This window comes from Centropristis striata, chromosome 13, assembly GCF_030273125.1.
Source record: "Centropristis striata isolate RG_2023a ecotype Rhode Island chromosome 13, C.striata_1.0, whole genome shotgun sequence".
Taxonomy (NCBI): Eukaryota; Metazoa; Chordata; class Actinopteri; order Perciformes; family Serranidae; genus Centropristis; species Centropristis striata.
In genome coordinates this window covers 35,602,283-35,629,637 of record NC_081529.1, presented here as the reverse complement: position 1 = coordinate 35,629,637, position 27,355 = coordinate 35,602,283, and the positions used below count along the sequence as shown (strand labels likewise).

The 27,355-nt window shown below is 36.7% G+C and overlaps 1 protein-coding gene across 8 annotated transcripts in view; it reads left to right on the top strand.

Moving 5' to 3' along the window:
• sun1b (Sad1 and UNC84 domain containing 1b) overlaps positions 1–27,355 on the top strand; it is a 54,574-nt gene that overhangs the window by 9,157 nt on the left and 18,062 nt on the right. For 5 of the 8 annotated variants that reach the window (XM_059347120.1, XM_059347118.1, XM_059347117.1 and 2 more), the window contains exons 2-6: positions 2,958–3,055; positions 21,100–21,300; positions 22,803–23,119; positions 24,690–24,986; positions 26,545–26,679. In XM_059347120.1, coding sequence (XP_059203103.1) covers positions 2,973–3,055; positions 21,100–21,300; positions 22,803–23,119; positions 24,690–24,986; positions 26,545–26,679 — 1,033 coding nt within the window. In that variant the 5' untranslated portion in view covers positions 2,958–2,972. The remainder of the gene's footprint in view (positions 1–2,957; positions 3,056–21,099; positions 21,301–22,802; positions 23,120–24,689; positions 24,987–26,544; positions 26,680–27,355) is intronic. The other 3 variants (XM_059347123.1, XM_059347122.1, XM_059347119.1) reach the window with 2 other exon arrangements.

The following is a 27,355-nucleotide window of genomic DNA, read 5'->3' as shown; positions in this document are numbered from 1 at the left end:
AAATCTAGAAATAAACATGTTGAACGCTTAAATAGAATGAAACCAGAATAAAACCACAAAAAAACAGAATAAAACCAAGAGATTTCTTAAATAAGACCAGTTAAAACCAGTTCAAATCACTTAAAACCAGAATAAAACCACTTAAAACCACAATAAAACCAGTTCAAACAACTTAAAACCAGAATAAAATGATCTTGCTGCATGGACAGATAATTTCACTTGACAAGATTTCTTAAATTAAGATTATTAAATCTAGAAATAAGCATGTTGAACGCTTAAATAGAATGAAACCAGAATAAAACCACAAAAAAACAGAATAAAACCAAGAGATTTCTTAAATAAGACCAGTTAAAACCAGTTCAAATCACTTAAAACCAGAATAAAACCACTTAAAACCACAATAAAACCAGTTCAAACAACTTAAAACCAGAATAAAATGATCTTGCTGCATGGACAGATAATTTCACTTGACAAGATTTCTTAAATTAAGATTATTAAATCTAGAAATAAGCATGTTGAACGCTTAAATAGAATGAAACCAGAATAAAACCACAAAAAAACAGAATAAAACCAAGAGATTTCTTAAATAAGACCAGTTAAAACCAGTTCAAATCACTTAAAACCAGAATAAAACCACTTAAAACCAGAATAAATTCATTTAAAACCAGAATAAAACCAGTTCAAACCACTTAAAACCAGAATAAATTCATTTAAAACCAGAATAAAACCAGTTCAAACCACTTAAAACCAGAATAAATTCATTTAAAACCAGAATAAAACCAGTTCAAACAATTTAAAACCAGAATAAAATGATCTTGCTGCATGGACAGATAATTTCACTTGACAAGATTTCTTAAATTAAGATTATTAAATCTAGAAATAAGCATGTTGAACGCTTAAATAGAATGAAACCAGAATAAAACCACAAAAAAAACAGAATAAAACCAAGAGATTTCTTAAATAAGACCAGTTAAAACCAGTTAAAATCACTTAAAACCAGAATAAAACCACTTAAAACCAGAATAAATTCATTTAAAACCAGAATAAAACCAGTTCAAACCACTTAAAACCAGAATAAATTCATTTAAAACCAGAATAAAACCAGTTCAAACAACTTAAAACCAGAATAAAATGATCTTGCTGCATGGACAGATAATTTCACTTGACAAGATTTCTTAAATTAAGATTATTAAATCTAGAAATAAGCATGTTGGACTCAGATTTAGTGTTTCTATCTTGTTTTCAGACTTCCATTTTTTGCAGTGCAGCTTCTCCACGTTTACTCCAGTTTGTGCATGGGAAGCTCAGCCCACAGGGCCGTTGTTTTTCCCGCCCATTGCCTGAACTCAGCCCCACCCCTCTGGTGTTTGACTTGGTTTCATAATACTGCTCTGTCTCAGTGTGTGTGTGTGTGGAAGCAGTCAGTGTAGGAGTATCTGTCCTGGTGTGGAGTCTACTTTAACACAGAGAGAGAGGACCGTTTATTCCCTCTCTGTCCCGTCTCTACCAGCCGTTGCCGTCGGTTACCGGCCAGAAGGAGAGCAGACGAGTGATTTATGACAGCGCCAGCAGCCGGCCAACATGCAGGAAGAGGTCGGCCAACTCTAGTCCGAGCCACAGTAGCTTGTTGTTGTGTTCCTGTTGTTCCTGAGGAGGAGGAATGTCCAGCCGCTCTCATTAGGGCCTACGGGCCGGCTGATAGCAGCACTAACCGCTGGCCCGGTTTCTGGGAGAGCGGCCCAGTGAATTGATTTAGCAAGAGGCAGGGAATTTATTTACCAGAGCTGTGTTGTATTTAGAGTTGTTCCCAGTCCGATACCAGTATTGGAAATTGCTCCGATACTGCAGAAAATGCTGCAGCGGTATAATAATGGAGTCTAGGCACCGATCTGATACCACGTCAGTTATTAAATTAGTAACCGGGTTCATGTGGATGTTTGAAAGTCCTTTAGGAGTGCTTGAATTTGACCACTCAAAGTGACGATATATTGTGGCCCCCACCTTGACGTGAAAGTTTAATTAGTTTTATATGAATGGCACTTTACCGTGTTGTGTGTGGAAGGTCCCTTTAATTACTTTTTTGGTAATTTTTTTCGTCTTTTTAAAATAATTTTGTCTTTTTTTTAAATAATTTTGTGTCTTTTTAAATAATTTTTATGTCTTGTTTGGTAATTCTGTCTTTTTTTTAAATAATTTTGTGTCTTTTAAAAAAAAAGTGTCTTTTTTTTAATAATTTTGTGTCTTTTTAAAAAAAATATTTTTTTGTCTTTTTGGTAATTCTGTGTCTTTTTTTGTAATTTTGTGTCTTTTAAAAAAAAGTGTCTTTTTTTTAATAATTTTGTGTCTTTTAAAAAAATAATTTTGTGTCTTTTTGGTAATTCTGTGTCTTTTTTTTTGTAATTTTGTGTCTTTTTAAAAAAAATAATTTTGTGTCTTTTTGGTAATTCTGTCTTTTTTTTTGTAATTCTGTGTCTTTTTTTAATAATTTTGTGTCTTTTTGGTAATTCTGTGTCTTTTTTAATAATTTTTTGTCTTTTTTGGTAATTTACTGTTTTTTCAGTAATTTTGTGTCTTTTTGAGACCCCTGCTTTAACCTGAGCCAGGCCTTACCACAGTGATTATCATATCACAGTCATGCAGGTGTAGCATGACATTTATTTAATAACATACTGGTATCGGATCGGTACACCATCAGAAAATGGTATGGGAACATCTCTAATTGTATTTAATGTGTCGGTGCAGTTCTAAATCTGTTTGTTGTTTTTAAAAAATCCAGTTAGAACTTGAGCTCATTATCAGGACTCGTTTGTCTGCAGGAGACAGGCCGAACAATGCATGTGTGTGTGTTGTATTGTGAGTGTGAGTGTGAATGGTTGGTTAGTTTGTGAGTGTTAGCCTCCTCTAAGACCTCTGCTCCGGCTAAAGAACTCCTGTCCCTTGCATCCTGATTCTTGCAGTCTAAACAAAGAAGAATGACCATGGATTTTTCCCAACTGCACACATACACGCCGCCTCAGTGTGCTCCAGACAACACGGGCTACACCTACTCTCTCAGGTGAGACCATCAGACCCACCTGCTCTGTCATTTAATCAGACAGGGACCTCTCAATGAAGCCAGATTGTCCTCCAAGGACCCCGATGTTGCATTTTAATCAAGACTTTGCTAGTGTAGAGTCAACAACTTTCTCCATATTAATTTGCTCTGGTCATGTTTCTCCCTCTACAGTGGGCCTTTCAGTGCTGTGAACCTTAATGCTATAATAATAACTGTTGTCAGTTTGCTCATGTCTTTATGTCAGTGTGACATAATGAAAGGGTTCCTGGCTTCCAAATGATGTTTATTTATTTGCACCATAAGAAAAGACAATTGCAAAAAACAGAAATGAAACAAGAATAGTAAGTGCAGGAGAGGTTAAAAAACCCTATATGGGCAACTTGCTGTTTCCAAGATAAATATACATATACGTCATATATACAGTTACAGCATGACCCATTTTAAATGTATTTACTTTTAAATATGTTGTTTTTAACTTGCAGCAGTTCTGCAAGTTAGTTACTCCCTTTTACCAAAAAAAAAAAAAAAAAAGAAAATCCTGTGGTTTTGGTGACTCAGCCTCATGAGTCAGTTGGTGTTTGTACGCTGAGGGGGAATTGGGGATCTTTGCACACAGTAAAAACAAGCATGCAGCCTACTTTAGTAGTAGATTTGTACATTCAATGTGCAAACTTCAACTGTTTTTAGTTTTTGAGAAGTTAAAGGCAGTTAAAGTCAGTTTTTTTGATACACAGAGTACATGTAACTCCTGTGACACCTAAGGTTATAATAGTTTTGGATTTTTCATTAGCTTTAGTTTTAATTTCGTTGTGATTTTTTCTTTTCAACTTCAGTTAGTTTTAATGAGTTTTTAGAGTGAGTTTGCTAGTTTTTTTTTTAGAAAATGCCTAGTTTTAGTTTAGTTTTTATTAGTTTTAGTTTTTTTGTAATGGGGTATTTGTTGGGTGCCAGATAAAAAAAAAAGTCACAATAAATGTTTCCTTTTTGTCAATTTTTTCTTTTAAATCTCTTGTAAATTTGAAATTTTTTGCTCTTTAAATTTGTGACTTTTTTCTCATAAATTCGTCACTTTTTTCTTGTAAATTTGTCACTTTTTTTCTCGTAAATTTGACAATGTTTTTCTTTGAATTTGTCACTTTTTTCTTGTAAATTTGTCACTTTTTTCTCATAAATTTGTCATTTTTTTTCTCATAAATTTAACTAATAAAACGAAGGACATTTTCACTATAATTTTAGTTAGTTTTAGTTAGTTTTGTAACCACAAAATACAGTTTCAGTTAGTTTTTGTTACCTATAATAACCTTGGTAACGCCCATCTCGCTCTTCTTCCACACATTGTTTCTCGGACTCCTCCAGCTCTAACCACAGGTGTGGTCGACTCTTCAATAGGAAGGTCTGTGCTTGTGGAGGAATGCTGTTGTCTCCAGAGCTGTCACCGTTGATGTCGGCAGCTCTCAGAACACAGAAAGAGGGTGTGTTGGTCATGAATTGCCCCATGCTGAACACTCCTTCTGACTTTGGAGGAAATGGAGAGTTATTGCATGCCTGCCGGCAGCAGCAGCCTCCTGTCATTCCAGGGAAAGTGTCGAGTTTGAACAAAAAGCTCTCATTAGGTTTACGGCTTCGTCTAGCAGAAATGCAGAGCACGTTGTGAAATATGACAGTCAGCACAGCCTACAGTACTCTTTTCTGTCCCACTGAACAAGTTCAGACGGAGGTCTCTTAAACCATTTAAGGCGGGAAAGCATTACCGCATTTCTACCATTAAAGCCGGGAAAGCGGATACGTTGTTTTGTAGTATTTGTAGTTTTTTCCACCTATTTTCGGTCTCTTGACCAATGAAATGCATCAGAATACATGTGGGAGTGTCGCAATGCATCATGGGACTTTTCCAGACCTTTGAAATCATGGCGGAAGACGACTATAGCGGAGGGAGCTTAGATATAACCGCTATAAGCTCTCAAATACTTTTTGAATTTCATTAGGGCCACTGGGCAATCGCACCGAGCACTATTGTTTGTTAGTGTGGATTTCTTCTTCTTCCTCTTCCGGACGCAATTTCGTCCCGCTACTAGTCCTACAACTTGAAGAGTCGCAGGACAAATTATATATAAAAACATGCGGTTTGATCGAGATCGGTGTTGCCCAAAATTTTTCATTGAAGTGAATGAGACGGCCGAAAAAATTAGCGAAAAAGAACAATAATTGGAGATTTTTAAACGTCTACTTCTCCGGCATAATTTCACCTAGAGACTCCATTTAAACTTTAAACAGTAGACACAAGTCTTGTGTATCGGTGTATTAATCCACGTTTCGATAGGTCATATAGTTTTTTATCAATCCCTGTTCAATGACCATGATCATTTTTGGAGAAATTCTGAGATTATAATGGGTGTGTATTGCACGGAATGTTCGTGTCACAGTGTGTGACATCATCGCCAGAGTGTAGAGGGAGAGAAAAAATTGTCAAAAAATAAATTTGAAAACTGCGCTCCAGGCCGCAAATTCCACTCTACAGAAATAATTTATACATAGAAACGTAGGAAAATTAGTCTTCTCCCTCACAATCCTCTGGTAAAGCTGTCAGAGTTATAGTTTGGGCGTAGGACGCACAGATGATCCACCAACACGCACCAGTTTTTCAGATCGCTCTTACAAAGCTATTTCTTCATTTTTCTTCACAAAAAACACATGTAGACGTTCAGGAAGAACTGAACAGAGAAGAACAGAGGTTTTACAGGCAGTTTTACAGCCGTTTTAGGCCTAAATGGGTTACTAAACAGTGACTTTAGATTGTATTTGTTATTAGTTAAGTTTTTATTAGTTTTAGTTTTTTTTGTAATGGGGTATTTGTTGGGTGCCAGATAAAAAAAAAAGTCACAATAAATGTTTTTGTCAATTTTTTCTTTTAAATTTGTCACTTTTTCTTTTAATTTGACATTTTTTCTCTTTAAATTTGTCACTTTTTTCTTGTAAATTCTTCACTTTTTTCTTGTAAATTTGTGAGTTTTTTTCTTGTAAATTTGTGACTTTTTTCTTGTAAATTCGACAAATTTTTTCTTTAAATTTGACAAATTTTTTCTTTAAATTTGTCACTTTTTTCTCATTTATTCGTCACTTTTTTCTTGTAAATTTGTGACTTTTTTTCTTGTAAATTTGTCACATTTTTTCTTTAAATTTGTCACTTTTTTCTCATTTATTCGTCACTTTTTTCTTGTAAATTTGTGACTTTTTTTCTTGTAAATTTGTCACGTTTTTTCTTTAAATTTGTCACTTTTTTCTCATTTATTCGTCACTTTTTTCTTGTAAATTTGTGACTTTTTTTGTAAATTTGTCACTTTTTTTCTCATAAATTTGTATTTTTAAAAAAAATTAGTTGTTGTTTTTTTTGTAATGGGGTATTTGTTGGGTGACAAATTCAATTAGGTCACAATAAATGTTTCCTTTATTTCCTTTTGTCTAAATGGGTTAAACAGTGACTTTAGATTGTATTTGTTATAAAGGGTCGAAGCTATGAGCTGCACCATGTTCAGTTGTGTTAGTTGTATTCTGTGTTGAATCTGTTGGCAGCTGGTGTGTTTTTATAGGTCGTGTGACTGGCGTTGAAGCACAGTGTGAATTTTCCTGCTGGGAGTTTTCATGTTGAGATGTAGAATAGCTGGTGTGATGTGTCAAAGGGAACCTTCAGTCAGCTTTGAGGAACACAAGGTGTAATTAAGTTGTGTAACAACGAGTGGATGAGTCACTGAGGTAGATGAACGTACTGAAGCTGGTCTGACGTGCTGATGGATGCCAGCTAGAGTGAAAGGCTGTAACCAGCTAATCTGAGTCTTCTTTGACTGCAGTCAGCTGAGAAGCTATTAATGAACCTCAGTCACAACCGTGGCCCTGATCCAGGATTAGACTAATACTTTCTGCTTCTTGACCAGCGAGTGGAGAGATCTCTGGTTTTTATTAGCCCACGTGAACTGCAGCTGACCCACTCGTTCTCAGCCGAGAAACAAACCTGATGAAGTTCAAATCCACTAACTGAAGGCAGTTAATGTCTTTGTCTCAGCCTCTATACTAAGTACACTGTAAAAAAAAACAGTTGCTTTTATGGTAAAAATATGGCAGCTGTGGTTGCCAGAACTTTACTGTAATAAATACGGTGCAACATTTTTTGTATTATTACGGTATGTATTATTATTATTATTATTAAAATGATCATGTTGCAATGCAACATGGGACTTTTCCAGAACTTTGAAATCATTACCAAAAAAGACACAAAATTACAAAAAAAAGACACAAAATGACTGAAAAGGGACACAAAATGACAAAAAAAGACACAAAACGAACAAAAGACACAAAATGACTAAAAAGGGACACAAAAAGACACAAAATGACCAAAAAAGACACAAAATTACCAAAAAAAAGACACAAAACTACCAAAAAAAGACACAAAACTACCAAAAAAGCCACACAATTACCAAAAAAGACACAAAATTACCAAAAAAAGACACAAAACTACCAAAAAAGTCACAAAATTACCAAAAAAGACACAAAATGACTAAAAAAAGACACATATCTTTAATGATAAAATCTTTAATTTATGCAGCATTTATAAAATATTTTCTTGTCAATTATATGGCAGAACAGCGTTTCTTTTGATGGAAATTTTTTTTTATTTATACAGTAAAAAATGGAATATAATGGCAATCTTAAATGGAAAATCAACAGACATTTTTTACAGTGTAAATATCAGGACACACAGACGGTAAATGTTGAAATCTGGTGCCTGCTTAAAGTTCAGAAACATGAATCCAGCAGAGAGTGTGCCAGCTGATTGTGTTGAGACTTGTGAGTCTGTCTGTGTGCGTCTGCAGTGAATAAAGAGAGCAGTGAGGAGACGGACGGAGTCAGGTGACGGAGACCGTTGGCCCATCTGTTGTCACAACTCAAAGGGCAGCCACAACTTTTGTGCCTCTGAATGGTCCAAGAGAGAAAAGAGGGAGAGAGTTCAGCCAATCAGAATCTGTTTCTGTCCTCATAACGGGGAGAGAACATTACAACTAATTATTTCAGTAAATATAGCCAGAAAACACTTTTATTATTAGATTTATGCCCCAACAAGGTTGCTTTTTTTAATAGGAATTGGGCGTTTTCTGTACTTTTTTCACTTCCTCCCAGTTGCTCTCACTCTCCTCTTGACTGGACTGATTCAGTGAGTATGATCTCCTTGTTTGACCAATATCTGCACTGATTAAAAGGTGTTTAGTCTAAAAGCCAGATAAAACAGTAAATCTGAGGGAAATGATCTTGCTGCATGGACAGATAATTTACCTTGACAAGATTTCTTAAATTACGATTGTTAAATCTAGAAATGTGCATGTTGACATCTCTAAAATAAGAAATTAACTCTTAAAACCAGAATAAAACTAGGTCAAATCACTTAAAACCAGAATAAAACCACCAAAACCAGACAAAAATACTCAGGGATAAGCTGGAATAGAAACTATAATAGATATTCATGTGTAACTTCATAATTTTAAGGTCAACAAGCTCTCTGATACACCGTTGTTGGCCAAAAGTGCTTTGCAGTTCAGAGTGCTGCATCGAAAAAGTTTATTGAGTAACATCATTTCAGCTGGAAAACGTAACAGTGGTTCTTTACACTGTAGTTCAGCACAAAAAAAGACACAAAATGCATAAAAAAAGACACAAAATGCCTAAAAAAGACACAATTACTAAAAAGGGACACAAAAAGACACAAAATGCCTAAAAAAGACACAAAATAACCAAAAAAGACACACAATGACCAAAAAAGAGACAAAATGACTAAAAAAAGACATAAAATGACCAAAAAAAGACACAAAATGACCAAAAAAGAGACAAAATGACTAAAAAGGGACACAAAATGACAAAAAAAAGACATAAAATGACTAAAAAAAAGACACAAAAAAGAAACAAAATGACACTGAGCTGCTCCACCTTTTAGAAGACAGACTGACTGCAGCCATCTCCTCACTGGAAGCATGTGTGCTGTGCATGGACTCATATTGTATTATTCATATTTTATGATGGTGGAAGTGGGTCAGTGGGGCCGGGGGCCTCCGGGGGCCTCTGGGGGCCTCTGGCTGCACTGTTTCTGCCCCCACCAGTAAAAATCAGCAGCAGAGCCAGTCACCTGATCCTGTGTGTGGCTGTCAGGGAACAACAGCAGAGATAACTCATGTAAAAGATAAAAACAAACGAGTACAAACTTGACTTCATCCTTCCAGAGACATGCAGACAGAATCCCAGGGGTGATTCTCCAAGCTTACAGCTGCTGGAAAAGATTTGTTTTATTAGCACTGCTAACATATTAGCCAATAATATCTGTCAGCTGATATATCTACGGGGCTCTAGTCCTAAACCATTCATTCAAACATAATTAGTAAAATCTATTCATCACTTTACTCTCATATTATTGTAACATAAGCCAGTTGGTGCTTTTTATATTTGTAGATGACTCTCTCTCTGAAAGACAGAGTGAAGGATGCCAGTTGGACAGCTGTTGTTCTGCTGCTGTCACAGTTGTTTTGGCTTCTGGTCCGAGTGTATTTCAGGACACGCTACACTAGTCAAGTGCCAAGCAGATAACAGCAGCTGGACTCAGCCTGGGCCCTAGTTACTTCTTTTTTAGGGTTAAACCACAGACTGTATATAAATAATGGAGGTAGTGAGCGTGACGTCACCAGTTGGTTTGTGGCCCGTTGGATGTGATCTCTGACTACAGCCTCTCTACACCTCAACCTGACTCACTCATGTTAGCATTAACTGATGCTAGTTTAAATGTTGGTTACTGACCTCAGAAAACTGAGCAGCGACTCCTTGGAGTGTCTGTTAGTCCAACCAAACACTGAACAAGAAATTTAATGGAATGAATGAAAACGTTCAGATAAACTGTCATTAAGTGAAAAAACAGTGAAAGGGTCAAAGTTATGAGACCAAATCGGTAAACGTCCTCTTTTATATCTAGATATAATGTTATATATAACTTTATTGGCACGTTGCCGTGGATACGCATTGTTCTGCTTCTCTCCTGATGACAGCTCGTCTTGTTAGTAACCTGTCAATCAAAGGTAGCCCCGCCCCAAATCATACGATTCTTTATCTTCTATTTTCTTCTAAATGGGGCCATTATTAGAACTATTAACATCAAATTGTCTTGAAGAAGATTTTTTACTAGTGATTGAGACCATAGTGTTGGTAATAAATCAAGTGAGAAGGTTTCTCATTTTGCATTGAAATGAATGGGCAAATTTTTTTCTGCAGCCAAACTTAGCGCCCCCTGCTTGAATTTTCAGTAGAATGCAGCTTAAGGCACTTCCTGGTTTGCCGCCCTGCTCAGACCAGGAGGTTACCGCCTGGGTTAAACTCACAACAACATAGACATTCATCTATATTTAACTATTCTTGCTTTTCAAAGTGTCACTACTCTGATAAACAGATTCCTGACAATTTTCTCCATGTCATGCATAAAGTGAAGATCTGTACAGATAGACAGAGTGTGTGAGTGGAGCAGAAGGAAAGTGGTTTCTGCTGGAGAGAAAGTGAGAAGGGGCTTGAATCCTTCCCACCCAGTGATAGTTGGATGGAAACTCAAACTCTCTGGTAAATATAGGCTGCAGCATCTCTGGGGAAATACTTTCTGTAACAGTTTGAAGAAACGGGAAGGCAGAGTGTGCTGCGTTAGCGCTCAGAGTTGGTATTTTCCCCAGATTTCTCTCTCAGGAGGGAAAAAAAATGAGCCCAGTATAATCTCAGTAAACAACATGGTCCCAGAGTGGAGTAGGAAGGAGATGGTGACAAAATATCTGTTTACTCTAGCCAAATTACACCATCCCAAGTATCTAAAATGAAGTGTTGCCAATGAAGGTTTACACTCTTTCTGCTTGTGCTGCTTACACTGTTCCCATTATCACATATCACACTTTGTGCTGTGTTTTTAGAGAGAGAAGGTAGAAAAACTAACACTTGTGGTTAAGACTGGAATATACACTGCAAAAAAGTTGTGTCTAAAAACCAGATAAAAACAGTAAATCTGAGGGAAATGATCTTGCTGCATGGACAGATAATTTACCTTGACAAGATTTCTTAAATTACGATTATTAAATCTAGAAATAAGCATGTTGAACACTTAAAATAAGAAATTAACTCTTAAAATAAGATAAATTATCTAACACTTCTAAATCTAAAGGTTTTTTTTATCTTGGTAAGAACCAAATAATCATCAGGTCACTCTGCTCGGGCCAGTTCATCACTGCTGGCAGCTTTAATTTATCTGGTTTAGAAAGTTTTATTCTTATTTTAAGTGTTCAACATGCTTATTTCTAGATTTAATAATCTTAATTTAATGAATCTTGTCAAGGTAAATTATCTGTCCATGCAGCAAGATCATTTCCCTCAGATTTACTGTTTTTATCTGGTTTTTAGACACACCTTTTTTTTTTTTTTTTTTTACAGTGTAGAGACAACCAAACAAAGTTCATTTCATGAGATAGTAGTTACAGACTCAGTGGGAGAACATTTCAAATGTCTGACCCCCTTCTGTTTACATTTCCAAGCATAAAATGTTGATGTTTTAATATTTTAATCTGTTACGCTGCAGGACGAGAATCTCCTTCACACTAACGGCTAAACAACAAATGTTTTCAGTAACTGTGAGTGACAGTTTTAGAGTTTCATGGGAACAACACGCCCCCTCATATAGTATAAAAATGCTTTTTTTCTGTTCTCTTGTTCGTGTGAGGGTTCAGGCTCTCTGACAAGGCTTTTATAACCACACTTGCGGTTTCGAAGTTGAGATTTACAACTCACGTGGTTTCTATAATCTGTAAGATATGTGTGTGTGTGTGTGTGTGTGAGAGAGACCACAAAGGTTAGCCACTGTTTTTTTTGTTTTTTTTCTCAGGGTTTTGTGGTGCACGTTACTATTTGAGTTCTTTGCTGCAGATTAGCTCCTATTATAAGATCAGTTTCTGCAGCATAATTAGCTGAAAGACAATCTTACAACTTTATTATGTTGACAGTTTTCTCTGTGGAAGTCAAGCGAAGAGAAGAGAAACTTTTTCATTTTGTTAACACTAGTGCAGAGCCTGTAAGGAAGTATGTGTTCATATAGTGGGAGATTAAGTAGATTTTTCAATTCTGGACAAATGAGGTTGTGTGTGAAAGTGGGATGTACAATGAGGTGTAATACTCTATACGCGTAGTGTTAATATACAAAGTGTATATTGGGTAATACATATATTGGATGTACAAGATAAATGAAAGCTGCCAGCAGTGATGAACTGGCCCGAGCAGAGTGACCTGATGATTTTTTGTTTCTTACCAAGATAAAAAAAAACTTTAGATTTAGAAGTGTTAGATAATTTATCTTGTTTCAAGAGTTAATTTATTATTTTAAGCGTTCAACATGCTTATTTCTATCTTGTCAAGTGTAGCAAGATCATTTTGTTCTGGTTTTAACTGGTTTTATTCTGGTTTTAAATGGTTTTATTCTGGTTTTATGTGGTTTTATTCTGGTTTTAAGTGGTTTGAACTGGGTTTTATTCTGGTTTTATTCTTTTTTTTAAGAGTTAATTTCTTATTTCAAGTGTTCAACATGCTTATTTCTAGATTTAACTATCTTAATTCAAGAAATCTTGTCAAGGTAAATTGTCTGTCCATGCAGCAAGATCATTTCCCTCAGATTTACTGTTTTTATCTGTTTTTTAGACACACCTTTTTTGCAGTGTAATGAAAAAAGTTGTGGATCCAGAACGGAACCCAGTGGAACACCATAAAATAAGATCTTCACCCATTTTGACATTTTTAGCACTAACAATTAGTATTGTTTTACACCTCAAAGTACTCCAAAGTTGACCTCTGTCTGTTTCTGTCCATGCAGCAAGATCATTTCCCTCAGATTTAGTGTTTTTATCTGGTTTTTAGACTAAACACCTTTTTAGCAGTGAACTCAGGCAAAATTACCAAATTTGTCAACAAAAGTTGACATGTTTATCCCAATGTCTCTATACAATAATCTGCAGATTAGTATAGTATCTAAATTATGTTCCAGGTTGCATATTTGCTCCAGTTACAGAAATGTTACTTTAAATCCAAATGTCTTTGATCCGTTCAAATGTAAAACAACGTGTAAATAGTGTAGACGGTGAAGTACCGAATCATTGTCCATGCAGGTAAAAGTGATGACTCATTGTGTCCACTCTGTGTGCTTTGTGGTGCAAGCTGACTTTTTTTGCATACAGCATGCAAAGCAGGCAGAAGGAGGGTGGGTGGCCAGTCCCTACTGGTGGCAGGACACCAGGCAGGATCCTGGAGGTGGAAGTGGATTTACTAGAGTTGCTGTTTCTTTCTTTGTCACGGAGGAATTTGTCTTCTGCTCTCTGGTTAGATCTGAAAAAAAAAATGCAGATGAGCTGGTTTTGTCTGTTGTTTTGGCAGCTGCTGTGAACCCCACACCGCTGTTAACAAAATAAAAGAAAAAGAATCTCTTGTTGTCTCCAGGGTACGATATCCTGACGAGCTGGTAAAGGACAAACATAGTGAAGTAATGGTGCTTCAGCCCCACAGGCAGATACTTTATCAATGATGCTAATACCAGCACATTCATCATGTTGTGTTTACACCTGGGTGAATGGATCAGATCCAATAACTTGATCCTGAGGCTGTTTGGAACATCTGATCTCATTCCAGTTGTATGCATGTGCACCTTGGAGCAATATGCATGTTTCTGAAGTTGTTTTTCATGCAAAATTGGCTTAAAAATGTTGTTTTCAGCCTCTCAAATATGGCGATTTTCTTGTTTTTCTCTGATTTATATCATGTTTAACTAAACAGTTTTTGACTTTCAAAACAAGACATTTATCGTAGTACTACGAATGTGCATTTCAGGCAAAAGTACTATTTGATAATCGTGATAAATCGTGTAATATTCAATAATAAAAGTCCTCTCACTCTGCGTGTCTCCACTACAAGTTAGCCCCCAGAGGGATTTAGAGACTCTGGAGGTGACGTTTGGTTTTCGACCGTCGCTAACTGTGCACAACGTCAGCAGCTGATCATAAACAAAGCAGCGTCGCTAACTGTGCACAGAGTGTCTGGTGCTTGTTGTAAACAAACAGAGATCGCTAAGTGAACACCTCCTGCAGCAGCAGCACATACACACTGTACTGCTACAGAGCTAACTGTTAGCCTGTTAGCACATACACACTGTACTGCTACAGAGCTAACTGTTAGCCTGTTAGCACATACACACTGTACTGCTACAGAGCTAACTGTTAGCCTGTTAGCACATACACACTGTACTGCTACAGAGCTAACTGTTAGCCTGTTAGCACATACACACTGTACTGCTACAGAGCTAACTGTTAGCCTGTTAGCACATACACACTTTACTGCTACAGAGCTAACTGTTAGCCTGTTAGCACATACACACTCTACTGCTACAGAGCTAACTGTTAGCCTGTTAGCACATACACACTGTACTGCTTGAAATATAGTCGCTAAGGGGGTCTAAAAAGTCGCTAAATTTAGCAACAAAGTCGCTAAGTTGGGAACACTGCTTTGCCGGCTTTTAAAAATGTTCCAAAGTTGTTTTTTTTTACAAATTAACATCATCACAACAAACCATGAACACATGGTGCGGTGACTTTTTGACGGCTGCTGCAGTAATCTCGGAAGGCACCAGTAATACAACTTTTTTTTTTTCTCCATATATGATGAACTATTCGATTTTTTTATGATTTAATGACTATTCGAATATTCGTAAAATGGATGCCCATCCCTACGTAGTACTTGGCTGTTTATTGTCGTCCATGTATGATTATTATGGTGTTGTATCTGTATCTTGTATTATCCTCTGATTCCCATCCGCAACCTGCATGCTCCTGTCAGCCACTAAATAGCAAAAATGATGCTCCTTTTTGAAAAATGAAGCTCCTAAAACGACGGATCCTATCTGATGTGATGTGATGGTCTAGTTGTGTAGTTGTGTGTTGTGAGGAAGCCGGCTGTGCCCACTGAGTGTGGGAAGAGTATCAAAGCTTTGGTGTTATGTAAGGAGAGATTCCAGGAAGCTGAATGTCATGGAGGAAGTGTCTTCTACCTCCATGCTGTAGTCTCGGCTTGTGAAGAAGAAAACACAGATAAAGAGACGCTGTCCGTCTCTATTTTTAACACCCATGTGGGCCGGGGGAGGGGGGCCAGCTCACCGATCAATTTGGATATCCGGAACAACTGAAAAGAGTCGGCAAACTAATTTAAACATCGTTTACATCTTGTGATGAGGCAGAACGATATCTGAACAGCTGCAAGTGTTCAAACATACACTGTAAAAAAATGTCTGTAGATTTTACGGTGAAAAACTGCTAAACATCCATCTACTTTTTACCGTAATATTTTAAAAAGTTGCACCATATTTATTACGGTAAAGTTCTGGTAAATGGTAAATGGACCTGCACTTATATAGCACTTTTCTAGTCGCTTGGCGACCACTCAAAACGCTTTACACTACAGACTGCGCTCATTCACCCGTTCACCCAAACATTCATACTGGTGGCAGAGGCTAAACGGTGCCACCTGCCACCATTGGGAATTCATTCTCACACTGACGAACGCAGCATAGGGAGCAATCTGGGGTTCAGTATCTTGCTCGAGGATACTTCAACATGTAGGCTGCCATGGTCAGGGATTGAACCACCAAACCTCCGACCAATAGGCAACCACTCTACCATCTGAGCCACAGCTGCATTTTTTTTACCGTAAAAACAACAGGTTTTTCTTTTTTTTACAGTGTAGTTTGTTTAAAGAGGGTGTGGTCTCCCCGCAGGGAGATGAACACGCTGCCAGATCGGTCTCATGGTGGTGGTTGGGTTGTTCAAATACATATCTAACTGTCTGTTAATGAGGAGCCAGGTAGAGCAGAATACAGGTAACATTAGTAATGTACCTGGCTGGAGGCTACACAGACAGACAGACAGACAGGTCTGTTGTCTTTCTCACACACACCCCGCCCCGCCCCGCCCCGCCCCGGGCACTCAGCCAGGCACATTACCAACCAATCCTTTAAACCATCAGGTTCTGAAACTATGTTGCTTGTTTCAATACACATCAAACCAGGATGTAACCTGGAAGCTGGCTTTATTAACCCTTTGATGCTCAACATATAATAAACACCTTCTAATACACAACATGATTAAAAAATGACCTGCATTCATTCCCCATGTTATTTCATGCTGCTGTGTGTTTGAATATCTTTTTTTTTATTACAGCAGATCATTATATCCATTTTTCCTTTAATGCTTTATGAAGAAACGTAGTTTTTGTATTATTACATCAAGTTTACACACATGGGTCAATTATGACCTTGTGCATTAGAAGCGTAGTGATACAAAAAGTGATACACTAAATTAACAATTTGACTATATGTGTAACTATGTTTGTCTTATTTTGAAGGTTTAACTTTAAAAGACTTGTTAGAACCACCAGATTACATTGGAAAATCACATATTTTAACATTTGAGCCACCAAATAATCATTTCCATTGGAAAAACACCAATTTAACAAAACAGGATAGTTAATATTTGTGTCTTCTTTGTCAGGTTTTAAACTGGTGACAACATATAAACACCTTCTAATGCACAACATGGGTCAGAAATGACTTTGTGCATTAGATGCTTAGTGATTAAAAAAAGGGGTTTATTCACAAAGTAAGAAATGAAAACAAAACATTAGGATGTATGATGATCAAAAACAAGTTATTTGAGGAAAACCTGCAATACTGAATGATGAAATGAATTTATCGCAAAGATATAGAACATAAAAACTCAGTCGGATCACTTTAGACCATGTTGTGCATCAAAGGGTTAACTTTAGGACTGCAGACACACATATATATATATATATATATATATATATATATTGCAGCTGTGAGGAAGATATTGTTATGAAGTGCTCATTCTGCCTGATGCAATTACTTTTTTTTCCTCTCCTCTTCAAGTTGGAAGCTCTGTGTTCAAAGCAAAACAAAATAAACTCTGCACTGCCCAACTGCCGTTTTCTAAGATTTGAATTTCAAATTTAAATCAGACAAGCAGCGACATAGATGCACTGCAAAAAAGGTGTTTAGTCTAAAAAACGGATCAAACAGTAAATCTGAGGGAAATGATCTTGCTGCATGGACAGATAATTTACCTTGATAAGATTTATTAAATTAAGATTATTAAATCTAAATATAAGCATGTTGAACACTTAAAATAAGAAATAACTCTTAAACCAACAAAACAGCAAAAAATAGTCAGAAAAACAGAAAACAATTAGTCAGAAAAACAGAAAAAAAATAGTCAGAAAAACAGAAAAAAAATCTGAAAACAGGAAAAAAAGTCAGAAAAACTGAAAAAAATTGTCAGAAAAACTGAAAAAAATTGTCAGAAAAACTGAAAAAAATTAGTCAGAAAAACTCCTTAAAGTAAGAAATTAACTCTTAAAACCAGATAAATTCAACAGAGACGAACTGGCCCGAGCAGAGTGACCTGATGATTATTTGGTTCTTACCAAGATTAAAGTAGTGTTAGATAATTTATCTTGTTTTAAGAGTTAATTTCTTATTTTAAGTGTTCAACATGCTTATTTCTAGATTTAATAATCTTAATTTAATAAATCTTGTCAAGGTAAATTATCTGTCCATGCAGCAAGATCATTTCCCTCAGATTTACTGTTTGATCTGGTTTTTAGACTAAACACCTTTTTACAGTGTGCGATGGAAAATGTGGATGATGTGTTCAGGGTCCCATGTTCTCTACACAGCCACAGTGACTTTACTTCACCTCTCTAAACACTTTTTGGTCCTAAACTTGTAACTAGTTATTCTCCTTGATATCTGCCCAGCAGCAGACAGAAACTCTGGTCAGCATGAGACCAGCAGGACTCAGAGACAGAGATCTTCTCTGGTCATGTGTTCAGAGGAAAGCCAGTCAGAGCAACAAACAGAGTAACGACTAAAAGCAGATAATTGGCTCTGTGTGTAATCCTCAGGGTTTATAACCAGGGAGGAGGGCCACACAGCAACATGCATGGTGTCAACACTACTGAAAGTATCAATACTTTTTTGATACCATATGTTTAAAACAATTTCCAATAGTACTGAAAGTACAGAAGCAATAAAACAGATCCACAATAGGGCTGGGCGATATGGACCAAAAGTCATATCCCGATATATTTAGGCTGAATATTGATATACCATATACAGTACAGGCCAAAAGTTTGGACACACCTTCTCATTCAATGTTTTTCCTTTATTTTCATGACTATTGACATTGTAGATTCATCAAAACTATTAATGAACACATGTGGAATTATGCACTTAACAAAAAAGTATGAAATAACTGAAAACATGTCTTATATTCTAGTAAGCAAAGGGTGGTTACTTTGAGGAATCTAAAATACAAGACATGTTTTCAGTTATTTCACACTTTTTTTGTTAAGAACATAATTCCATATGTGTTCATTCATAGTTTTGATGCCTTTAGTGAGAATCTACAATGTAAATAGTCATGAAAATAAAGAAAAATGCATTGAATGAGAAGGTGTGTGTCCAAACTTTTGGCCTGTACTGTATATCCCAATATTTTTTCCACAAAGTAACAGCAAATGTTCAGTCAAAGTCAAAGCCAAATATGACATGTCACAATTACTTTTATTAAAACCGTTTATTTAAATGAACATAAAATACTGTATAACAGGAGTACCTTTTTTTTTTTCAAAATCAAAGCTCCATGAAGTGCACATTTAAATAAAAAAATATCTTAAATAAAAGCCGCAGCTTGCCTGGAGCAAAGATCACAGTGCACAATTTGAACTATATCTATATCTGCAATATGGTCTAATTCCATATCACATTTAAAAATATATCAATATATCGCCCAGCCCTAATACACAAAATTTAAATTACTATTAACAATAAGACAAATGTGTCTGCATGTTCAGTGTGTAGGTGGGTGACAGAGACTCTGTTCTTAAACCAAACAGCTCTTGTTGACACAGGAACATCCTTCCTCTTCAAGCATCTAACAGGAAATTTATTCTCCCCCAGTGACAGATAAAGCAGATAAAATGTTAGGGCAGATAAAGTGCTTTGCCCCCTTTCCTCCCTCCTCCCTGCAGGTCTGTGGAGTGATTCTGGCTGACCTAGTTGAGCCTCATGCTGAGAAGAAGAGCAGACAGTCTGCAGAGTGAACTGATCTTCACTTTATCTTGTTAACCCTTTGATGCTCAACATATTTTAACCTCTTCTAATGCACATCATGGTCTAAAATGACCCTCGTTCATTCCTCATGTTATTTAATGCTGCTATATCATTTGATATCAACTTATTTTATGATTGATATTGATATGGTATTCTTTAAATATCTTGTTTTTGATAGCAACATATCATTATTTTCATTTTGCCTCTCATACTTTATGAAGAAAAACAGTTTTTGTATTACATAGCTAACTACTTGGCTAAGTAGCTTGCTAAGCTAACTACTTAGCCAAGAAGTTAGCTTAGCAAGCTATTTAGCCAAGAAGTTAGCTAAGTAGTTAGCTTAGCAAGCTACTTAGCTAAAAAATGGATATGTGTCATTTTTGACCCATGTTGTGCATTAGAAGAGTAGTGACACAAAAAGGGATTTTATTAAAAAAGGAATAAAGGAAAACATAAAATTAGGATGTATGATGATCAAAAACAAACTAATTGAGGAAAACCTGGGATACTGAATGATGAAAACTATTTATTGCAAAGATATAGAACATAAAAACTCATACATATCAGGTCACTTTAGACCATGTTGTGCATCAAAGGGTTGAAATTGATGTTGACTACTTGGCTAAGTAGCTTGCTAAGCTAAATACTTAGCTAACTTATTGGCTAAGTAGCTTGCTAAGCTAAATAAGTTAGCTTAGTAGTTAGCTAAATAGCTTGCTAAGCTAACTACTTAGCTAACTTCTTGGCTAAGTAGCTTGCTAAGCCAAATTCTTAGTCAAGAAGTTAGCTAAGTAGTTAGCTTAGCAAGCTACTTAGCTAAAAATGGATATGGGTCATTTTTGACCCATGTTGTGCATTAGAAGAGTAGTGACACAAAATTGATTTTATTAAAAAATGAATAAAGGAAAACATAAAATTAGGATGTATGATGATCAAAAACAAACTAATTGAGGAAAACCTGGAATACTGAATGGTGAAAATAATTTATTGCAAAGATATAGAACATAAAAACTCATACATATCAGGTCACTTTAGACCATGTTGTGCATCAAAGGGTTAACATTGATGTTGACTGTAAACTGATCTGTTCTACCACAGTAGTTCAGTCAGTGGTGATATATTCTTCTTTCTGCATTGTTTTTGTTTGCACCAGCAAACAGGGATCATATAAATAGATTTTATCACAGCTCCACTGAATTTCACAACTGCGACTGGTTGCCTGTTAGTTCAGTGTGAGTGTAGTCCTGGTTGGCTCTGCTGGGTGTGGTTGGTCCCTGTGAGTCACAGCTGCTCACTGCATGGCAAAGTCAAAAAAATTTACAACATTCATGGTGTGTTTCCACTTTACGCTTGGCTCTGGATTGCATACTTTGGTTTGTTTTTCTGGCTTATATTCCCAATTCGACGCTCAGAAACACACTGGGCATACATATTCTTTTGTCTTTTTTTTTCTCCTCTCCCTCTCTTGAGAGTGAGTCACTTCCTGTTAGGCCCACTGCCACTTACAGGGAACAACAGCAGCTTTGAAAACGGACTGTCTGTCTCTGTGTTTTGTTTGTTTTTCATTTCAAAAGAAAAGTCCTCGCTGGCGATGGCACGCACAACATCTCCTCCTTCAGTATGTGTTTGATGTCGGAGGCGCTCCAGGCCTGTTTGAATTTCCTGCCGTGCAGCATATATATGTTAGTGAATAACTTTCATGTAATACTTCTTTTCATTAAACCTCTTTTTTTTTTTTTCTCCCCCACTTTCAAACTTTCCCGCTCTTCCTCAGCTCCAGCTACTCCACAGCAGCGTTAGAGTTTGAGAAGCAGCACCAGATCGCCGCCGTGTACGAGTCTCCCAGGATGTCGCGGCGGAGCCTGCGTCTGCAGACCGGTGCCGGTCACTATGGCAACGAGAGCCTGGCCGACTTCTCCCAGAACCACAGCAGCAGCAGCAGCAGCAGCTACACCAGCAGCCGCAGAGAGACACGGTGAGGCTAGCAGCACATGCTAACACTCACACACATTGATTGATTGATTGATTTTATTTGACCATTCCTGATATAAACATATGAAACAGCAACCTGTGCCATATGTTATATAAATAACAAAAATAGTCAGGGATGACACAGTAAAGCCCTAAGGCTTATTTCCATTGTGGTCCCTATAGGAGACAGGGGCAAGTAGCAGCGTATCATACATACATCAAACATGTATCATACATGCATGCATACATACATACATACATACATATAACATACATACAGGCATACATACATACATGCATACATACATGCATACATACAGGCATACATATATACATACATACATACATACATACATGCATATATGCATGCATACATATATACATACATACATGCATGCATACATACATACATACATACATACATACATACATATAACATACGTGCATACATACATACGTGCATACGTGCATACATACATATAACATACATACATACATATAACATACATACATACATACATACATATAACATACGTGCATACATACATACGTGCATACGTGCATACATACATACGTGCATACGTGCATACATACATATAACATACATACATACATATAACATACATACATATAACATACATACATACATACATACATATAACATACGTGCATACATACATACGTGCATACGTGCATACATACATACGTGCATACGTGCATACATACATATAACATACATACATACATATAACATACATACATACATACATACATACATACATACATACATACATACATATAACATACGTGCATACATACATACGTGCATACGTGCATACATACATATAACATACATACATACATATAACATACATACATACATACATACATACATACATACATACGTGCATACATACATACGTGCATACATACATACATACATATAACATACATGCATGCATACATACATACATACATACATATAACATACATACATACATACATACATACATACATACATACATATAACATACATGCATGCATCCATGCATACATACATATAACATACGTACAGGCATATATGCATACATGCATACATGCATATAACATATGTACAGGCATATATGCATACATGCATACATGCATGCATACATACATGCATGTATCATTCATACTAGGGCTGCAATTAATGATTATTTTCAGGAGATGTTAAGTGCTCCACAATATTATTGTATCGTTTATCGTGATAGTTTCCTGGAAAATATATTGTTCTAAAAAACGTTTTTAAAAAAAAGTTCTCGTGACATACAGGCCTAGGGACACGCTTAGTCCTGAAGACTGCTTCAAAGTGTTTTTAGGAGAAGTCTGCATCCACTGTGTGGCTAACCATGTGCCCCTTGAGAACACGTTTAAGTGCTCCAGGCCGTCAGGTTGGGAATTAGGACCGACCCTACTGTACATTTCTATTAACTGACACCTCTTCATGTTTCCTGTCTGCTCTCCCAGAACACTGCGGAGCAAAAAGCAGCAGACTGGTTCCAGCTCGCTGTCTCTGTCTCTGAGCCAGGCCGCCACACCGAGGAAGACCCTCTCCTTCTCAGCCGCTAATACCCCCATTATCACCAGCAGCAGCAGCAGCAGCAGGACGGTGGTCCATGAAGGCAACACGGCGTCTGATGCATCTCTGCTCAGCTCCAACCTGGACCAGACCCACCTGGACCGGTCCCACCTGGACCGATCCCACCTGGACCAGTCCCACCTGAGACAACGCACCGTCACAGCAACCACAACCACCACGTCTACTTCTGTGGATGGACACTGGGGTCAGTTACTGGAAAAAATGTGGTTTCCATCAATAAGGACTCATTAAAAATATAAAATTATGCATCAAAACGTGCGGTTTGATTGGGATCGGTGTGCTGTTACTTTTCTCTACGGAATATGAATATTTGTGACGTAAGTTGCGAAAAACTGCCCAAAATTTTGCATTGAAGTGAATGGGACGGCCGAAAAAAAATGAGCGAAAAAGAACAATAATTGGAGATTTTTAAACGTCTACTTCTCCGGCATAATTTCACCTAGAGACTCCATTTAAACTTTAAACAGTAGACACAAGTCTTGTGTATCGGTGTATTAATCCACGTTTCGATAGGTCATATAGTTTTTTATCAATCCCTGTTCAATGACCATGATCATTTTTGAAGAAATTCTGAGATTATAATGGGTGTGTATTACATGGATGTTCGTGTCACAGTGTGTGACATCATCACATCAAGTGTAGAGGGAGGGGAAAAAACTGTAGGACGCACAGATGATCCACCAACACGCACCAACAGCCTGAATGGCTCCCTTATTAAAAACGCAGGAAGATTTCTGTAGAACAGCATATTTAACAGTTTTTCAGATCGCTCTAACAAAGCTATTTCTTCATTTTTCTTCACAAAAAACATATGTAGCTGTTCAGGAAGAACTCGGGATGCTCAAAGTGAAGTCGGATCAATGATAGGTATTATGGTTTTGCCAAAAATGCTTTCTGTTCGAGGCCAGAAATTCCAGTCTGTCCACCTCTGGCTGCTGTCACCGTTCCGGGACATTCTACAGCCGCAGTTAATTCTGTTGATTGCTCTGCTCTGATTGGTCGACCCCAACACCTTTGATCCTTTGATGTGATTACAGTTACAGATACATGCACGCACGCACTCCTCCAGATACACATTACTAGTATTAATTGTTTGAAATCTCTGAAGAATCTCGTCATAGTGTACACACACCGGCAGTAGCCCCCGTGGCCCTTTCAGAATTTCCCCAGAGGAAATTTTCTCGTCTTCAAATTGTTGTTCATTTTAATGCCTGGTACAACTAAAGGTAGATGTAAAAATGACAAAAAAACCCCCACAAAATGACCAAAAAATGATCAAAATATAAACAAATTGACCAAAAATCTATGTAAAAATGATTTAAAAAAAGACACAAAATTACCAGAAATAGATGCAAAAATGACCGAAAAGACGCAAAGTGACCAAAAATACAGTCATGGAAAAAATTATAAGATACACTACACTTGGTACAACTAATGGTACATTTGTTTGGACAATATAATGATAACAACAGAAATAGCTGATAAGAGTTTAATTTAACAGCTGATATCTAGTCATTTAACATGGTTTTATTGATAAAGATTTAAAGATTTCATACATTCTTAATGGAAATTTCTATTTGAAGACAAAACATTGAATCTAATTCACAGCAACAACAATATAGAACATGTTCAGGTCTTCGTCTGTGGAACAAATTAAGCAATAGCGTACTTGCTTAGTAATTTCCTTTACTAATGGTTAATGAATTTTAGTTAATAACTTATAATAATCAGTGTTATTTCTTTCTGTTTGTCAGTGAGGAGCTCCAGCAACGAGCACAGTTCATCAGGAGTGAACGGGGACGCCAGCGCCTCAAAGAGCCACAGCTCGCTGGCCAACGGCTACATCTGCAGAGACTGCTCCTTCCACTCTCAGAGGACCGACTCCCCCATCACACGCTCCTCATCTTCATTATTATCATCATCTTCATCATCATCATCAGCAGCAGCAGCAGCTCAGGCTGCAGAAGCTTCCTCAGACGTTCTCTCCTCCTCCTCCTCGTCACCTTTCACAAGCGTTTACTCCAGAGACAGGAGTCGAAGGAGCAAGACGGGTGAGTCCAGTTTCACATTACAGGTACATCTCTAAACATTAGAATATCATGAAAAAGTTCAATATTTTTTGTCAATTATTTCAGAGAGTGAAACTCATACATTATATAGATTCATTACAGATAAGGTGAAATATTTCAAGACTGTTTTTCTCTTAAATTTGAGAATTTTTTCTTTTTTTTTCCCTTGTAAATCTGTCTTTTTCTCATACATTTTAGATGTTTTTCTCATAATTTTTTCTTTTTTTTCTCACAAATTTAAGATTTTTTCTAGCAAATTTTTGATTTTTTTTCTAAAATTTTTGATTTTTTTTTCTAAAATTTTTGATTTTTTTTCTAAAATTTTTGATTTTTTTTCTTGTAAATTAGATTTTTTTTAATCATAAATCAGATTTTTTTATCATAAATTAGAGATTTTTTTCTCGTAAATTTTTATTTTTCTCATGAAATTTTTGATTTTTTCTCTTAAATTTGTGATTTCTTTCTCACATAATTTGTGATTATTTTTCTCTTTAATTTGAGATTTTTTCCTTGTAAATGTGTCTTTTTCTCATAAATTTGTGATTTTTTTTTAATCATAATTTTGTATTTTTATCTCTTAAATTTGTGATTTTTTTTCTTGTAAATTTGAATTTTGAATGTTTTCATTATCTCTAAGCCAGAATCGTCAAAATTACAAGAAAAACGGGCTTGAAATATTTCACTCTTTGTGTAATTAATCTATATAATGTATGAGTTCCACTTTCTGAAATAATTGACAAAAAATATTGAACTTTTTCACAATATTCTGATTTTTTGAGATGTACCTGACTGCTGTTCTGTCTCACATGTGTCTTTTTAAAGGAACACTCCACCGTTTTTTCATATTAAAACATGTTATTCGGGTAAGTAAGACGAGTTGATACAGACCTCTTGCGTCTCAATGCGTGCACTCAATCGCCCTGGCGCGCGGAGCTACTTGGCTAGCACTTAGCTTAGCCCAGTTCATTCATTAGGATCCAAACAGATGGACAGTTAGAAGCGACCAAACTCCTCCACGTTTTCCCTATTTAAATACAGCTACACGAGTAGTTAAACGACCAAGTATGGCGACACAAAATAAAACGTGGCGCTTTTCTAAGCGGATAAAAAGGATAGCTATAATGTATGGCGGAATAGCACTTGGGAGCACTTCGACTCGGCGCAGTGATATCATCACTCCTGACGGAAGTGAGAGGGAGCGGAAGTGATGATATTATTAAACTACTCGTGTGGCTGTATTTAAATAGGGAAAACGTGGAGGAGTTTGGTCGCTTCTAACTGTCCATCTGTTTGGATCCTAATGAATGAACTGGGCTAAGCTAAGTGCTAGCCAAGTGGCGCCGCGCGCCAGGGCGATTGAGTGCACGCATTGAGACGCAAGAGGTCTGTATCAACTCGTCTTACTTACCCGAATAACATGTTTTAATATGAAAAAACGGTGGAGTGTTCCTTTAAAGCAGGAAGATGAACTGGTGTTGTTGTGTTGTGATAATGATTGTTGTGATAATGTGAGTATAAAGGTAGTGGTGTCTCTCTGCAGGTGTCCTGGTGTCTCTGTCTAACTCGTGTCTGCGCTACAGTAAACGAGTCGTGGCCCCCATAGTCTCTCTAGTCTCCCTGCTCTTCAACAGTGTCCTCTGGCTGGGCTCCAGGGCCAGGAGCCCTCCAGGAAAAGGTACCAGACCAGACCAGACCCTCCTCATCCATCACTTCTCAGCCTCTCTTTGTCTTTTCAGAGTCTCTCAGCTCAGACTGAGCTTCTCACAGATCTGAAGGGAACTGACTGACTGATTTTAGACGTATTTCCCTTTTACAGCTAGTTAGAAATCTCCACTTTCTTCACTTAATAATTCCTAAAGTTCCATCATGATCTATTTCTATTTTACATGTAAACTTATTAGCTTTCCTCTTACAGGGTTCCTACCAAGGTTATTATAGTTAACGAAAACTAACAAAATAGCCATGCCAAGTTCACTGACGAACACATTTTAAATCATGAAACTTTGTTTGTTTTAATGTGTCTCCCTTCTGTAGGAATGCTGTCGCAACACAATCATATTACTACTTTTTTTTAATTGTAATTTTTTAAAATAATTTTAAAAACCCTGATCTTATTGGAAGCTTTCCGTAGCTTCCTCGTTTTTCTTCCATCATCCTGTCAACCATTTTTATTTGTATCAACTTGTGTCTGTACACTGCAAATTATTTGTTTCTTTCCATGATAAGTGTTAGATAATTTATCTGGTTTTAAGAGTTAGTTTCTTATTGTAAGCGTTCAACATGCTTATTTCTAGATTTAATAAAAAACAGAAGAAAATTGTCAGAAAAACAGGAAAAATTTGTCAGAAAAA